The 17,931-nt window shown below is 33.3% G+C and overlaps 1 protein-coding gene across 1 annotated transcript in view; it reads right to left on the minus strand.

The window, feature by feature from the left end:
* LOC149775969 (uncharacterized) overlaps positions 1-15,885 on the minus strand; it is a 52,636-nt gene extending 36,751 nt beyond the window's left edge. Inside the window, exon 1 of the mRNA XM_089940952.1 lies at positions 15,698-15,885. Coding sequence (XP_089797078.1) covers positions 15,698-15,777 — 80 coding nt within the window. The 5' untranslated portion in view covers positions 15,778-15,885. The remainder of the gene's footprint in view (positions 1-15,697) is intronic.
* Positions 15,886-17,931: the final 2,046 nt, after the last annotated feature.

Consider the following 17,931-nt stretch of genomic DNA (forward strand, 5'->3'; position numbering starts at 1 on the left):
ACCTGCGGCAATAATAGGAGGAGTACTAGCTAAGGTCAATTTTTAACAGGTTCAGTATTTTCAGTCACTAGTCAAATTTAGTAAGATAGCTCTTACTTTTCTCCTTTTGCACATTTGTTCGACCAGAGGCATCACCGATCTCATTGATTCCATATGGAACCTCTGACACCGATACAATAGCTTAGTTTTATGAAATCTTTCTTTCCTAATACAATCAGAGAGAGAGAGAGAGAGAGAGAGAGAGAGAGGTGTTCATACAAGTTAAACATAATATTTTCATTGTATGAAATCGAACGTTCTTAATTATTTTTAATCATTTATGGTTTTCACGAGCCATGTCAGATAAAAAAACATAGCAGAGGACAAGTTGTTGGTGTGTTCAAGCTGAACAACTGCCTGACGAAACGAATGAAAAATACAAATCTGCAATAAACTCCCATTATATGCAAACCATTTATATTTGCAGACGGCATAACAAACATAATAACCAACAATGTTTAATATAAGTAGGTAATTGCTTTTGCTCCTTCGAGATCACTGACCCTTACATTACTTTATGCTAAAGTATACTACATACTGATCTTTCATTATCATGTTTCATAGAACGAAGCACAAAACTAATAATAATAATACTAATACTAATAATAATAATAAATAACTGAGCGAACACCATGAAAAATTGCCAGTTAAACCAGATATATGTGCAAAGAAAGACTATACAGTTCATTTTTGTTTTTGTTGCTGTTTTTGCAATTGTCTTGCATTCTTATGGATAATCACTTTAATGAGAAAAGTCAAAATGTAGGCAACTTAAAGCAGAAAAAATACTTTCTAAAGTGCAAAAAATATTTCCTTATATTTTCATTTTGTATCCAGAATGCGTAAGGTTATTATAACTTTTGCCGAAAATATCATAAAGGCTCCATGCAGGAATTACACATGTACGGAGATCAACAAATTACATTAGTCTTTCTAGCACAGTCATGCACATTACAATAAGGTAAGCAGTTAATATATGTCTTGGTCATATATCATAGCGATTATTTACGTATATGGTCATGTTTGTGCTATAGAAATACATATGCCACCGTCATGGATATATATGCAGTTGAATGAAATGTAAGTTTGAAGTTTTTGAAAATCATATAACTGGAATTAAATATTGCATTTTAATGGGTAGCTAAATTTACTATAAGGTAGGCGTCAACAACCTTATAACTCGTTAACCTGTTCCTTTACGTCTTTAAAGCCCTAGACGCAGTAATATAGCTGGCTGCAGTTGAAAAGAACATAGTGGAGCGTGGGTTTGATCTACATGTTTGGAAAGACATGTCGTCACTTTTTGTTCCACGTAACAAGGCAAAGTAAAATTCCACCTCATCAGCCCTGTTCTTAACATTTGTAGGTCTCTATAGGCTCTGACGTAAATATAACTTTGAAACTACACCTTTCCTGTTGTCTAATACTCCATTATATATGGCCATCAGCTAGCTGCCTACTATGATCATATAAATCATACAATAATCATATAATTTAAATGATGGAAAATAAGGGGCATATAAATTGTAATATATATTCCCGATAACGTTATTTTAGAAAAGTACTAACTATTGCTTAAAATATTCGATGTATTTTGTAGTATGCCTTTGCGCTCCTCTCATTTAAGGAGTCTGTACTAGAATATATAGTGTTTTAATCTCACCATTACAGGAAATTTCGACTAGTATTCTTCCTCACCATCTGCGCTTGCGTATATACATTTTTTTATAGCTTGAATGAAAATTTATCAGTGACTAATAGTCTTCATTTGTCGTACTAATTAAAACTTGTAAAAGCGTCCTTTAAATTTCAGTATATGAGCTACTAATGGTTTGCTTGTTAAATTGGGATGAATACAAAGAAGGTCTTATGTTTGCATTTGTTAAGTGCTGCAAAACTAAAGGTACATTATCGCATATATAACTTTAAGTCAAACATAGAAACAAACCAAATTATTTCAATGGAGTTGTCCTTCGAGTCCCAAAAGAATAAACGAATTGCCCAAACATATCTTCAGTTTTATAGTAATTAAATTTGGTTACAGGTGTCAATCTTCTAGCATTTGATCATTGATACAAGAAAGTACTTTCAGAATCTCAACTTAAAATAGAGATTAGAAAAAGCAATTGTCCTGAAATGTTTCAATGACATCAGATCTAACCAATGAATCTTATAGATAACGATAGTTTTAAATTTTCCTCCAGGGAGTCACTGCGTTGGTTATGTGAACATTGAGTGAAAACGAGCTTAATAACAGCTTGCGTTGCCTGTCAAACGTTATATTCATCACATTTAGATTGATGTGTAGGGATTCAAACACGATTTACCTTTTAAACAGTAGATCGTCTAGAAGACTTCCAAATAAAAGGATATAAATTTCTTTATATCACGAAGTGTCATAGGGATATTTGTAAACATTTACCCAGCTAGAATATATTGTCCTAAGAAACATATTCGCGTTCGAGTTTTCGATGGACGAGAGGAATTTGACTTACTATATCAAATTAAAATCAAGATACAGAGCATGTGTAAGTGTGATTATGATTATATGTCATAGCAATATGATAAGGGAACAAAATATACCGATCAGATAAACACGTTAAATATGCATTCGTTTCTAATAGTTATCACACTTTGAGTATTGTGGCTAAGAAAATCAACAAAATTCTACTTAATATGGATCTAAATTAACTGACAGTTTCGACTATAAGGATAATCAGGGAAAATGTTTTTTGTCTGCATTTTTTTTTATAGAGACATTGAGCCATACATAGGTTTTGCATTTTTTCTTATGCAGCTAATACTGTCGCAGAGACATTTAACTTCTGTTAAGTCTTTAGTGTGTCTTCGTCTTTATCATTTTAACCATCCGTGGTCTTTGTTAGTATTGTTATTATAAACTTTGCTATTATTATTATAATTGATGCTGCCCAAACCCCTCAACATTTAAATAAACATCGTCTATGCGTCATGAACCTTGTTGCGAGCTTCATCGTCATGATCATTATCATTGTATTTATCATCATTATCATCATTTCTTCTATTTGATTTTCTTGCTTCCAAGGAAGATTTGATTACAACTGCGGCAATAATAGGTGGAGTACTTGCTAAGGTCAATTTTTAACAGGTTCAGTAATTTCAGTCACTAAAGCTAGTAAAAATTAGCAAGATAACTCTTACTGTTTTCTCTTTTGTACATTTGTTCGACCAGAGACAGCACCGATCTCGTTGATTCCATATGGAACCTCTGACACTGATGTAATTGCTTAGTTTTAGGAAATCTTTCTTTCCCAATACAATCAGAGAGAGAGAAAGAGAGAGAGAGAGAGGGGGGGGGGGGAGTTCATACAAGTAAAACGTAATATTTTCATTGTATAGAATCGAAAGTTCTTAATTATTTTTAATCATTTCTGGCTTTCACGAGTCATGTCAGATAACAAACATATTCGCAGAGAACAACGTATTGTGTTGTTCAGGTTGAACATCTGCCCGATGAAATGAATGAAGAATACGAATCGATCAAGACATATAAGACTGAGCTTAATGCCTTACCCGCTGCAATCATTTCCATTCTATGCAAACCATTTATATTTTCAGACGGCATAACAAACATAATGACCAAAAATGATTAATATAAGTAGTTAATTGCTTGTGCTCTGTTGAGATCAATGACCATTCCATTATTACATTACGTTTTGCTAAAGTATGCTACATCTTGAACTTTCATTATCATTTTGCATAGAACGAAGCGCAAAATACAATTAATAATAATAATAATAATAATAATGATAACAGTAATTATAAAACACTGAATGCACACAATGAAATATTGCCAGTTAAATCAGATATGTCTGCAAAGAAATACTCTGCAGTTCATTTTTGTTGTTGTTACTGTTTTTGTAATTTTCTAGTTTCTTTCTGCATCCTTATGGGTAATCACTTTAATGAGATAGGTCAAACTGTAGAAAACTTCGAGGAGAAAAATTAATGTATAATGTAGAAATAATATTTCCTTATATTTCCATTTTTATCCAGAATGCGTAAGGTTATTTAACTTTTGTCGAAAATATCCTAAAGGCTCCATACAGGAATTACACATGTATGGAAATCAATGATGTACGTCTTTCTATCACAATCATGCACATTACAAAACATTAAGCGCTTAATATATTTCTTGGTCATATAGATGATAGCAATTATTCACGTATACAGTCATTTTTCTGCTATAGAAATACATATGCCACCGGTAGGGATATATAATAGTGTTGAATGAAATCTAAGTTTGAAGTATTTGAAAATCTCATAATTGGAATTAAATATGGCATTTTATTGTGTAGCTAAATTTACTATAAGGTAGGCATCAACAATCTAATAACTCTTTAACCTGTTCCTTTACGTCATTAAAGCTCTAGACGCAGTAATATAGCAGACTGTATTGGAAAAAGTGAAAAGTGGAACGTGGGTTTGAGCATGTATTTTTGGAAAGACATGTCACTTTTTGTTCTAAGTAGCAAGGCAAAGTAACAATCCACCTAATCAGCCCTGTTCCTAACGTTTGCCCCAGGGTTATTTATTATAATGAAGACTTCATAGCAAACGTACCGAATATGATTTACTGTCTACTTCAAATAGCCTACAACGCAATTTTTACACGCGAAACGTCACTGTAATGTACTGAATGCCATCTCAAAGATTAAATATGTTTAATTTTGTCACTCTGGACCCAATTTATCATAGGATTGGCACTTTGATTTCTTACGGGAATTTAACATGGTGGGGTGCTAGGACGTCTAGAATGAATTAATATTACACCGGTGGTTTAACATTTGTAGGTCTCTATGGGATCTAACGAAAATGTCACTTTGAAACTACATCCTTCCTGTTCTCTAATGCTCCATTATATATGACCATCAGCTGCCTACCATGATCACATAAATCATACAATAATCATATACATTATAATGGAAAAAAAGGCATAGAAATTATAATATATATTCCCGATAACAATAATTTTAGAAAAGTACTAACTACCAAACATCATTACCGACCTTCCACCGCATCATCCACTTAGAAATAAATTAAAATTCAAACCGCCGATGTAAAATCTGTCATCACCTAATAAACAAACATACCATACTCTTTCCATCCTCATAATCCATAGTACTATCTTAAATAGAGCGAAAGACAAATAAATCAAGATATTATTGAAGGACAAACAGAAAACTTACTTTTGACAATCAGAACAAAAGCATATGTATGACAGCGTAGTTCGAATGCGCGATAATTTTAGACTTTTGGCCATCCTAAACGCTCCGCTGGTGAAATATTAAGGGCACAGGATAGTAAATAAATGGATACTGATCACTGCAAATTGCATGTTGGATATTAGAAAACTGGGTTCTCGATAAATGATGACTGGAAGTCACTCCAAAAAGCGTATTAAATTTTGGTTGTAGTTGAAAGGTTTATGCAACCTTTCGGGTCCTTACGGCACATATTTGGGGAATATGACATCCAATGAGCACAACAGAAATTCCAATTAATACTAACTGATAAGAATGAGTAGAATAGAGCTTTATAAGTATACAAAGGGAAATCACATTTAATCAACTGTCACAAATTTAATCAACGGTCTCTTAAACAAGCAGTATGATGTCTTGTAGTTTTCGAAACTTTATCAGAAAATGTCAAAGTCCTAAACATTTCTAACTAATTTTGACACAACCCTAAAATATACAATAAGAGTAGTACACGTGTTTTTTCACACAATTCACGCTATAGTAGTCAACTTTACAGCTACACTTGTAGGGGTGAATTCAAACGCAGATCTGGATCGTTTGGATGGTGAATTATGTTCTAGGTTTTGAAAGTTAAGAAATCACTTTTACTAGTGGCAGTTCACTGACTATTTGCACATATTTGTAATTGCAATGATACAGTCGCGGTACTCTTGCAAGTTAAAACTTAATTATGATGTAAAATTGCTGCTGTGCTCATTGGAAAATATATGGAAATCATATGACCATATACACGATATAATGACAAAGAAGAGCACATACAACTTAACGTTGCACTTCCAGTTAGACGCGGCAGAGACACATAACGTTAAACCTATGAACATTAATATTCGTATTATTATGTTATGCAGCTATTTTGGGCACAAACAACCAATGGTGTTAAATCAAAAACCCATTCATTTCTTTCAATCAGCCAAATATTTTATAATGTAATACATCGAATTTATGTATTACAACTCCTGCCCCTTTTTAAGTTGATGTATTCTTTAATAATAGTTTAATTGCAAATACATAGAGTTGTTGGACTAATTTGCACTCATGTTGATCCCGCTGATATTAATTAGGTTGTTTATAACATGCATTTGGACTGTGAAAATTTAGCTTTGTGTTATAAATGTGGCCGAAAATATTAAAAATATTTCAAAATAAAATATTCATTGTATGGAAAACTGATGATTTAAATTCATGTTAGTTGTATCTAAATTAGCTGTTTATTTGTGAACAAAACATGTTTTGGTGTGGCTTTGGTAGCGGGAAGTGAAAACATGATATGCATCGAGGTTAACTGGATTTATCTGAAGTGTATTATCAAGGAAATATTACACCTTGTCTGGGTAGACCTCGAGTTCTCATACTCCGAAAGAAATTCATTTGGCAATGACATTTGTTTAAAAGGACATAACTAAATCTGTTTGTTGTTCGCTGATGTACAAAAGCCAATGTAGATAACTTTCTTTGAACATATACAAGTTATACGAAACAAGGAGTTGTATAATTTGTGATTTCCAGCGCCATGTTTGTACCTTTCGCTCATTTCGTATTATTTCATAATTATTTTATAATTGTACCTAAAGATAAATTAATAGGTTAACCTTATAATTATGTTAAAAACGTGAATGGTATATCGTGCACGCTTATATGATTTAGATTTTAAAGGTCAACAATGAAAGAGTTTGATGATACTTTTATTTAAGTATCCATATCTGAAATCCCATTTACTATTGTTATTGTCTAATTCTTTATCATGGTTACAGAGCTCAGAATTTTGTGAATATTATTCGCATTTCACACGATGTCAACAATATATATTGTAGTCCATTAGCACACGCTCGACGTTTTAAGTATTTATTTTCTTTCTATATTGCCATAAAGAGACAATTTTAGTTGGTAATAGTCAGTAATAAGGCTGATTAATCATTCAGCACACTCTGCACGTAATTATGATTATTAATTGGGAGTCCGCTTTAAATGTTATTTTATATCTTGTAACATAATCTGTAATAAATGTTTGCTTAATAATTGATTTCATTTCTTCTTTGATGATTGCTGAATAAAAAATCACATCGTATAAGAGTGAATTATTTCTTGGGTTCAAAATATTTGTTACCATGCTCAGTCATTTACTGCTATCACTCCAGTTTCATCTAAAACTATGATGACATTTGCTGCTTATATCTGTCTGTGACATACATGGAAGACAAGTTTGACTTAGAAGTGCCCGTTCTGTGCTTTTCACGATATCTTCTGTTTAACAGTCTGAAATGTTGCATACTTGCCAGAAGATTGGCAATTAAATTCACTCAAACCGTTATCCTTATACCACATATTCATAACAGTACTAAACAACGTCACAAATATCACATGCCTTTTATTTAGATAACTTTTAAAGAAATTACAGTCTTGAAAAAGCAGTTCAATGAAACAAAGAAGGCGATGAACGAGATACAAACATAACAATAGAGACAATTAGATCTGCTAGTTGCAGTTAACTGGTATCAGTTAAATATACAAATGGGGCATAGATTTACTTGTATTTAGAATTTCTTATCATCAAACAAGTTTATGAATTAATAAGAATGACACCTATGCAAGCTTCTATGGCAACAACATTATTCATGGGCTCCAAATAGTGCAATCGCATCATAACCTGCCCCAACAAAATTGCAAGATCAAATATGTTTCCTATCAGCCATTGTTAGTGGTCGGGATTATCCCAAGTATAGAGTGATATTATATGTGATTATTTTATGTTTGTTTAACGTAAGTGTCATTCATTCAGGAGTGACAAACTGACTGATTAGCACGTATCATCCATGCTGTTAACAACACGGATACTTTACTTAGGTTAGCACATATTTTAAAGCTATACGCACATTATACTATTCTAACAACATCAGTCATTATTTATAATAGAAACACCTCTCTGATTGATTTCTATCTTGAACTTTAATACTATCGTATGTTTAACAGCTCATCCTTTCATCTTTATTGAACAAAATTTAGGTTTAATATACGCATATATCTGAAACCAAGAATGGGATGAATCCTTATAGGACGAAATTATTCCGTTGATAATATGTTGAGTTAACTCTATATCTAGATAAAGCACAACGGAGAAAAGTAGAATTTATGCTTTTTATCACCTAGTGGATTTCTCATCTTAGTAAATGTATCTTTTGAAACAGAAAAGCTGGGATTTTATATATTTTTTATTGTGACTAATCGATATGTGCATTAAGCTCCACATCTATCGGATTCATGCTTGGAATGCATAGCTGTTTACCTAACGTAACCTGTTTGATGATATTGGCATATGTATAAGTATTAACTGGCTACATCTACTGCAGAATCAAGAAGGGACGACGTGATTAGTACTGCAGTTCTTCCAGATCCTTGGTCCGTAAGACCAGCCAAAGACAATGTAAGAGGGCCATTATCTATAACATGGCAGATTAGGCTGTAAACACGAACAAGGATACTGCTGAGTTCAATGACTGTGGACCTCCAAAACCAATAGTGTTGCATTTTGTCATTTCAAAAGATGTTAAATGAAAATTATAATTCAATATATCTAAAAAGATTTTTCGATATATGCTAGATTACTATTTGCACATGGAGAAAGGATACAACATAGAAGCTAAAGTTAAACAAGGTACGACATTATAAAACATATTTCTTTTACAAACGTCTGCTACCAAGGCCATTTTAAATAAACAACATTCCCAAGGTACTCAGAGAGAATAATACGAAGCTAACCAATCGAACACAGTTTTTTCGAGAATACACATCCGTTGATGCCATACTCTTGTTAGCTGGTTGTATTACACTATGTATGTATGTATGTATGTAAGTATGTATGTATGTATGTATGTATGTATGTATGTATGTATGTATGTATGTATGTGTGTGTGCGTGCGTGCGTATGGATGGATGGATGGATGGATGGATACAAAACTGAACCCATAGTGTCCGGAATCAGATGAGATTGGATCTTGGACGGGATTTTGCCTTGTTTGATATCATTATATTATTAATTGAAACCGAAACCTCTCAACGCAGGAAACGGATACAAATTTTATCCCAAATTTAAGTTTTGCATTTTAAAATGCTAAAAATACTGAAACTCACTTCAAAGAAGGAAATGTATTTTAACCACTGATTTCCGGATACAGGTTATATCTTGTCTAAACATTCTGTAGTAGGCTTATCAGAGAGAACATGTCTCAAAGGCAAGTGGGGTTCAAATACCAATTGGCACGTACGCCGACATATAATAGGAATGACAATAAGCTAATCTTACGACTTTGCACCATAAAAAGTACCAGTCTGAAGGTAAATTATTAATAACTAAATGATAGATAATTAAATTAAGACAGATTATGTTTTTGGACCTATTATTGAAATATGATGTTATTGCTTAAGATAAATTAACAATATAAGGTTTTTCTTTTGCCTATTAATTAAACACCTGGACATCGATTTGATCCTTTTATGACGAAGACCGCCGGTATTATCAGTCAAATGTAACTAATTGACTTTCAAATGTGACCAAATCTGTACATAGTATTTTAGTATCCATAATTTTCATTTGCCTCCAATCTTGTGTCAAGATGTCAGAACGAGCAGCTAAGCACAATAGGTTGGATCAAAGAGAATGAATTTGTGATATAACTTTCATTGAGCAAACCATGGGAGAACTATGACGTAGGAACAGGATATATGACATGGAGTATTTACATATTATGGATTATCATTCATAATTTTAATGTAATTATATTAAAGTTGTGAAAGTGCAATACCTATTCACATGAATGTGTGTATACAGTTCAGCTAAGTTTTTATGAATAAAACACGACCAACTTTTTAAATTTGTTCGCTAACATAAGCACACACATATGTTATCTAATTACAAAGCTGTCGGGCATTTCTGCGCACGTAAGGTTTCCGTCTCCAAAACGCATAGGAAATTCGACCGATTGACGAAAATAGAATACAGCAATGCTTGCCATTTGAAAAAAGGCAATTGTCATCAGATTATTCTGTTGAAAATAATATAAATTTTGGACACAGGTGATACCACCCCTGTGTTTTCCTGATTCGCGATATGTCGGCCTATTAGGTGCGGTTTATAGCTAATTTTACAAACTTCAACGTAATAATGCCAAGAAATGGCAAGAAATATTAAGCAGAAAAAAACAACAACACAATCTTTTAAAAAAGTTAGTAAAGTTCAACTTTTTATATATAAAAATAATGTATTATGTGGAAGAGAAACAACAATGAATAGGATGTAATGTGTTTACAGCGTCTTGCTGATGGGGAAAAATTACTAAGGCATTTAGAAACAGTCTATACGCCGGTGAATTTCTTGAGAATTTACATTCTAGCGGCAAGTTGACACGTTGGGTGGCAGACGATTTTGTACGTGTGTGACAACTTGCAAAAATGGAAACTTGGATTAAAATGCAGTATTGTTTTAAGTTATACATTTCCATTGTTTATATAATGTATATATTTGTATGATTCTAAAACATACATAGTAAATAGGATTTTTTTGTGTGCTTTTGGTTCAAGAAGGTCATGGAGTGGGTCTTAATGTTTTAGAATCACATTTTCATATGCATTTCGAGTCAAAATGCCGAATATTGTGGTACGCTTTATGAATATCACTTTTCCTAATTAACTTGCGATCGTTCTTACTTGATACAGAATGGATTTTTGACCCAAAATAACACGTGGTCCAATGTTTATAGAAATGACGAATCGTTGCGCAGAATTACCCGACGCGCAGAATTGGCCGACATGGTGGTACTTTCTAATTCTTACTCACTCTCTCCAGCACTCTTTTTTGTCAAATAAGCCCCTAGAAAAGAGACATTTTATCATATCGTAGAAACATTTACTAGACTGTAAGATTATTGCAATCTTTGAGATTTTTAAAATTATATATATATATATATATATATATATATATATATATATATATATATATATATATATATATATATATATATATATATATTGAATTAGTATTTTAAATCAATGTAGAATCTAGAATAAATTGACATTATTCACGTTAGTCACACAGCTTCCAAACAAAAACACCCAATGTAAGTTTTCATTTCTACCTTTTATAAAGAACATCTAAAAGAGGGCAAAGTGACTATTGGAAATGCAGTGTGACACAATAATGGATCTAAGCTCCTCATATGCAGTGCTGATATGTAGGTTTAAGTACTTTGCCATTGCTTGTTGCAAAACTAATTGATTCCTTTGAGCATGTTTTAACTCTAAAACCTCTGTTAGACGCCATGAAACTGGGGAATCCATATTCTCTGGAAACATCACCGTTTACATTTTTATTGCATATGGAGTCAGAGCCTATTCTGGAAAGATTTTGCGATTACTAACAAAATAGTCTAAAGCAACCTATACACAGATTTATCCTCGCAGGTGGATATGAAATTTAGATAAATGGTAGTCGATGAAAGAATAGTTATGTCTTTTACTCGGACAGATGTATTATTGCATGAATTAAAAGCATTGTGACAAAAGCAACATCTGATTTTCTTCAGCTATTGATTTAATGATCTCATGAAGAAAAATTAATGTGACACTATAATGAAACATTCTTGAGGCCACCGCAAGCAGTCTAACGTACCGACTCATTGGACTAACGTTTGTTCCCCGCGGAAAAAAATCTATTTCACTCGTTCGAGAAGCCAAACAGCCACATAATGATTATTTAGCAGAATAATTGAAATTATGCGTTACATCATCTAAACATTTGTGCCCAGGCCTTAAGGTATTCAATAGCGCTCTCAGTGTACATTCTATTCCAGGCCTTAATATATTCAATAGCGCTCACAGTGCACATTATATTCCAGTCCTTTAGGTATTCTATAGCGCTCACAATGCACATTATATTCCATGCCTTAAGGTATTCAATAGCGCTCACATTGCAAATTGTATTCCAGGCCCTAAGGTATTCAATGGCTATCACAGTGCATATTATATTTTAGGCCTTAAGGTATTCAATAGCGGCCATAGTGCACATTACATTCCATTCTTTCTACACAATCTTCTTCACCAAAGAAGCTGAATTATTGAATGATCATTTCTACAGAGCAAACTGTTCTTGATGAAGCAAATAAAAACCGTGTAGATATTTATTTATATATGGATTTCATAATTAGTTTCATAGACCTTACGCTTTACGAAGTACAAAATGTTTCTTAAAAGTCTTCCGCTATATAATCCTGGTCCTGGCGGTCTAATTAAACATATTCTGCGTACGTAACTAATGAACTCTCGCATTTACTGTGTTCCCTGTTTAACCGATCTCTTTAAAAGCAACTTTTCCACACTCTTTAAACGAAGCAAATGTCTGCTACAGTTTTAAACAGGGGAGTATTCTTTCATTATATCTATAAAATAATATCTTACCTTTACACTGTTAGCAAAGTTTCCGGAAGATTACTTTTTAACAGGTATTTAATTATTTCCGTAAAATTGGTCCAAATCATTTCCACTTTTGCTTTATCTGGGTGATGTTACAATTAATCGATTAACATACTTCTTGACTGAATTGTTTTAAAAGCTGTCGATCTTGGTAAGGAAATCAGAGCTGTGTTTGCCAACATAACGAAAAAGTTGCGTGTGGCATAACAGACACACCGATACAATTGAAAGACACAGGCGGTTTTCCAAAATTGTTTTCTAGCTGCTTGAAAAGAAGAAGTCAACGAATTATACTTCTTGACCTTTTAAGACTGGAAACGGAGTGAGTTACTGTTTTCCATAGATTCATATATGGTCATTCAGTTAAACTGATTTACATAAATTATATTGTATACACAATATAGGTTTATTTGCAAATGATACTACTATCTTTTGAAATAGTAGATAATCCTGTCTTAAGTGCTTATAGCCACATCTTAGACATGGAAAAGGTTCTTCATGAGGAATTACTTTGCATGTATCTTTCAACCCTTCCAAAATTTAAATCCTGACAATCTCTAAGACAATTTATACACTTTTCCATCAACCACTATGTATACGTTCAAACTTACAATTAAGAAGGTTGATTTGCACTCATATCATGTTCGATGAGCAAAGAAGTAGAACAAAACATGGTAAAATAGGTATTACGTAGACTCAAACTCCAACTTGACAGGAAATCTTTAGCATTGAAATACACATTTTCATGCGGCTTATTCTAGAAATTGGTAAGTTGGTTTTTGACAACTGCACATTACTAAAAGGGTATAAACACCTAAAGATAGAAAATGAGGAACAATAATTGTGACTGATGCAACAAAGTTATTATCCATTGAAGGGCTAGACTGATAAATAGATTGGGAACGTTCTGAATTCAGCGGATAAAATGTAGAACCTTTCACGTTTTTATAAAATATAAACTGATTTACCCCCAGCACATCTCACATATCTGATTCCACAAGCTATTAATTATCTAATTTAGATAATGAAACCAATTTCCAATTAATAAAAGTCATTATTAAAACTTGTTTCTTCCCTCAGCCATTCTACAATAGAGTAAACCATCAAAAGGGATTCGAAAAAATGAATCCATTACAACTTCTAAGCACATTATATAATCGCGAGATTCATGTTTCCATAAACTTTAAGTAGGATAGAGGAAACTGAAAACTCATCAAGACAGGCGTAGAACATTTATTCGTAAATAATATAATAGGATCATATCTTTGTAGGTCTGGATTTGAAAATATTACAATATTTTCCTGCATTTGTTAACAAGACCAAGGCGTCAAATTATTTCAATCCCTCACAAAATTAACTTTTAAGTATCTTATTGTAAGGTGATTTAACGCTCCCATGTGAAATAAACATTCGTATAATTGATGCAATCCGTAAATGTATCAAAAAGTCAAAAATACTTAAGCACATATATTACTAACACTCATTTTTCTAAGGGACATGCACAGTTGTAAACAACAATTTTTTAGAATGATTTGCCATCGCTTCTGTATCGCCTTACTCAAGAAGAAAGGAGTGTTAACGTCTGATCTCGGAGTTTGCTTTCTTGTTGTGTTCCTTTCTATTTGCTTAACTTTCTATATAAGTTTTCTTTTCAACGTCCTCCTTTCTATGCACGATATTGTCATCTACTCTCTCGTTGTTCATTTCGTGATATCTAAATATTTTTGTTTGAACGAAAGACTCTTCATTTTGACTATTCAATAATGGAACATCTTTGTCATTTAAATTCAATATCGTCAGCCATATATTCACATAGATTTAGACGTTTAGTATGGTAAAATAATTAAGAACATTGGAATCCAGCAACTTTCATTCAAATCATTTACAGTCTATTTTATGCACCTTGCAATCTGTTACTACAAATTGATTAAAAATTAAATGCGTCTAAGCTAATTGGTATCATCAATAGATTTTTCGTTCCTGAATTTTCTTGAAGTGAGGCCGATAGGGATAGAGGCAGGTGCCTGACAAATGATATGGTAGCTCGACTTGAGCGTGTCAAACAATCAGATTTTGCTAACTCGAATGGGTGCTTTGTTGACAGGACAGCGGCATCTAATTTTTATGGCTGGGGGTCAAAATAGTTAAAATGATTAATGTCGCAGGCCTTCTGAGCAAGAACAAGTCCTTATCATTACTTATGCATATTCATTAAAATGCATATTTACAAAAGTATAGCTTACACCATATAAAACTTGTGCAGCATGCGACACTCTGGCCGCAGGTTCGACACCCCTGGCCTAGGAATTGGACCAAAAAGACAACTTGAATATAGCAACTGTTTGGGGATAGTCATAAAACAGCTTATGTTGACTAAACCGGTCAGGGATCACATAAATCCAAATCTAGCCCTTCATCGCGACGCTATTTTGATCTCAAACGACTTTGTATAAGATATTTTTTGCATATTTTGAGTAAAATAAACGATATTACAATTTATAAAATAAAGCTGCAGAAAACGTGTGGGAAATGTATTCATTCTAGCATTAACACGACAAAAAGCTGCATCAAACGAACAAGTACAAAGGCAACGACATTATGAATCAACTATAGCCCTTGAAAGAGTGATAAAACACGTGATACAGCAACAATAGAAACATAACAGTTGTCACCTGTTAAATGTATATTTATATTTTATTCGCATATTTGACTGATTCCACCATTGACAGCAGTAAATATATAGTGTACTTATACAACAAGAAAATTTATCATGAAACATTTATTTCGAACACAACATTCTGATATAATATTCTGACACAAGTAAATGTTGGTTGCCAGCAATAAAACAATTATTTAATTCTATTTCACCAGACAATGCATTCACAAATTTGTTTACTCACCCTGACCACGCTTCAATGGGATTTATTTGATGCAAACCAAGTCCACAAAGGAATAGAAGTAACACGACTTTAACCATCATGATGAGACTTGATTAATGTAAATTCATGTTACGTAGTAGTTAGGTCTGTATGTGATCTGATCTCTTCAGTCTCAGGTACCCAAATTGAAGGCGCATGTTGTACTGCGTGATAAATATTCGATATCGACAAGGACATTATACATATAGCGAAATTTCAATCTAAATCGATTAAAAACATGTCCAAGCGGGTCCTTTGAACATGCCATATCAGGTGATTAATCTTAAATAATACTTGACACTTGACATACGTGACACCAGTTTCATGTGTTACCTTACTCAGAAATGTGAAAGAAGAGTTTACGGAAAATATTCACATTTGGGACTCTTTCTAGTACATGTGTCTTGTATTGGCATGAATTTGAGATGATTAACATCACCTAAAATTAGTGGTAGTTCAGAAACACTAAGAAAACCATGAAATTCATACATTTTTCTATATGTGTCCTAACATTAGCTGGTTAAAGAATTTGCTAACAAGATTTACTAGTCCGCATATCAGCGGAGAAAGCATTCCACATTTGTTTTCGGTTTGAAATTATATCCTCCAAGTGAACTATATTTCTCTTCTTTCTAGTCTTAATCCCGATAGCCGTGGTGGATGTAATAATTTGCATCTATTATACTTTCTGATAAGTGTGGAGGTTGCGCATTGGCTGAGCAAGTTCAGCCAATATAGACCAAATTATATGTTTACTTTATTACATTTTTATTTGCCATCAATATTAATAAAATTCAGGAGAAAATGTTAAGGTAAAACCCGAGAAATAAAGTACATACTGACATTTAAACACACGTACACTGTTACAACAGTGCTAACAAGTATTGATATTTCTTTAATTTAGAAAACCCAGACGAACTTCACTGCGCCTATCACGATTACCCGTTAGAACCGGAAGGGTTGTGTGTTCCTCTTATCAGTGTACAATCGTTGATGAATACCGAATTTATTGAATTCACCAAACTTGTTTCAAATTCCTGGACCAAAAATAATTATGTATTACACATACGAAAATGTGATGTTGCACCTGCGATTGGGATAAAGTCAATGGATTGATTTGATTTCGCCGATAAGTATGGATGGTTCCAAGCCTTCAAATCAATATGTATCTGAGAGCAAGGGCCAAAATCAAGTTTTAAAAAACATTGGTTCAAGCTCATGAACAGTTTCGTATTCGTTAAATGCTGGAACATTTCCTAAAGCGAAATTGTGTCAGCCTTGGCTATTGTGCAAAATGGCTCTAAGGCACGATTTTCATGTGGAATGCCTTTCAAAAGCAATGTGTATTCAATATAGTTTGGTCAACGAAACATCGCATGATCGTTTACCTATGGACCGAAGCACATTTTGCAGAGCTTGATACAAAGCGATCGATATTTTGCGTTGGTAGTACCACTTACGTGCTTGGTCATCATAAGATCGACGTGATAAACTATATCATGGTGGTGATTCGATATTCACTGCAATGCCTTTCGCACAATATTCGGTTCGGTGGTTTTCCTGTTCTTTGGTTCACAGGCTTCAAATGATAACATGCTGGTTGTCTTGGAAAATCAACCCGATCTGAAACTGTAAATATAACTGTCGGCAATACAAGGTCAATAGTGCAACGATGCATGCCTTCCGATTACCCTGGTGTGTATAAATACCCAATAATATGTTTACGATCCGTTCTAACTACATGGTTGTGAAATCATTTTATATGTAATGCTGACATTCTGTTGTTGAATTGCATTAACTGGTGTTAATCCAAACACACGAGTGATTACTTTATTTAGTACTTGAATGACTAAAGCCAGTCGTATTACTCATTCGTGTAATCGATCCGCACTCTGAAGTCTTATTAATACCTATTCCGAGCATTGATGTATAAGTAACCATACTGCAAGTGTGCGGTTAAATCGTTCCACACTAGCTTGGCCAAGATGTATATGAGAATGTCTAACACGAATCCGTACATCACCATTTTCCAACAACGTAATAACTGATCCAAGATATTCGTTACCTGGATCTATTTGTTATAATCTTAGCTATGTGCATGGTTCGCGTGCATATAAACGTTCAAGTGCACCAGCGACATGTGTGTTAAATCTTTAGACGTTAATGGGGAAACTTTTTTGTGTCTGTTTGCAACATATTCAATGGCTCATGTTAAT

This window comes from Sinohyriopsis cumingii, chromosome 18, assembly GCF_028554795.1.
Source record: "Sinohyriopsis cumingii isolate HCF-2022 chromosome 18, ASM2855479v2, whole genome shotgun sequence".
NCBI lineage: Eukaryota > Metazoa > Mollusca > Bivalvia > Unionida > Unionidae > Sinohyriopsis > Sinohyriopsis cumingii.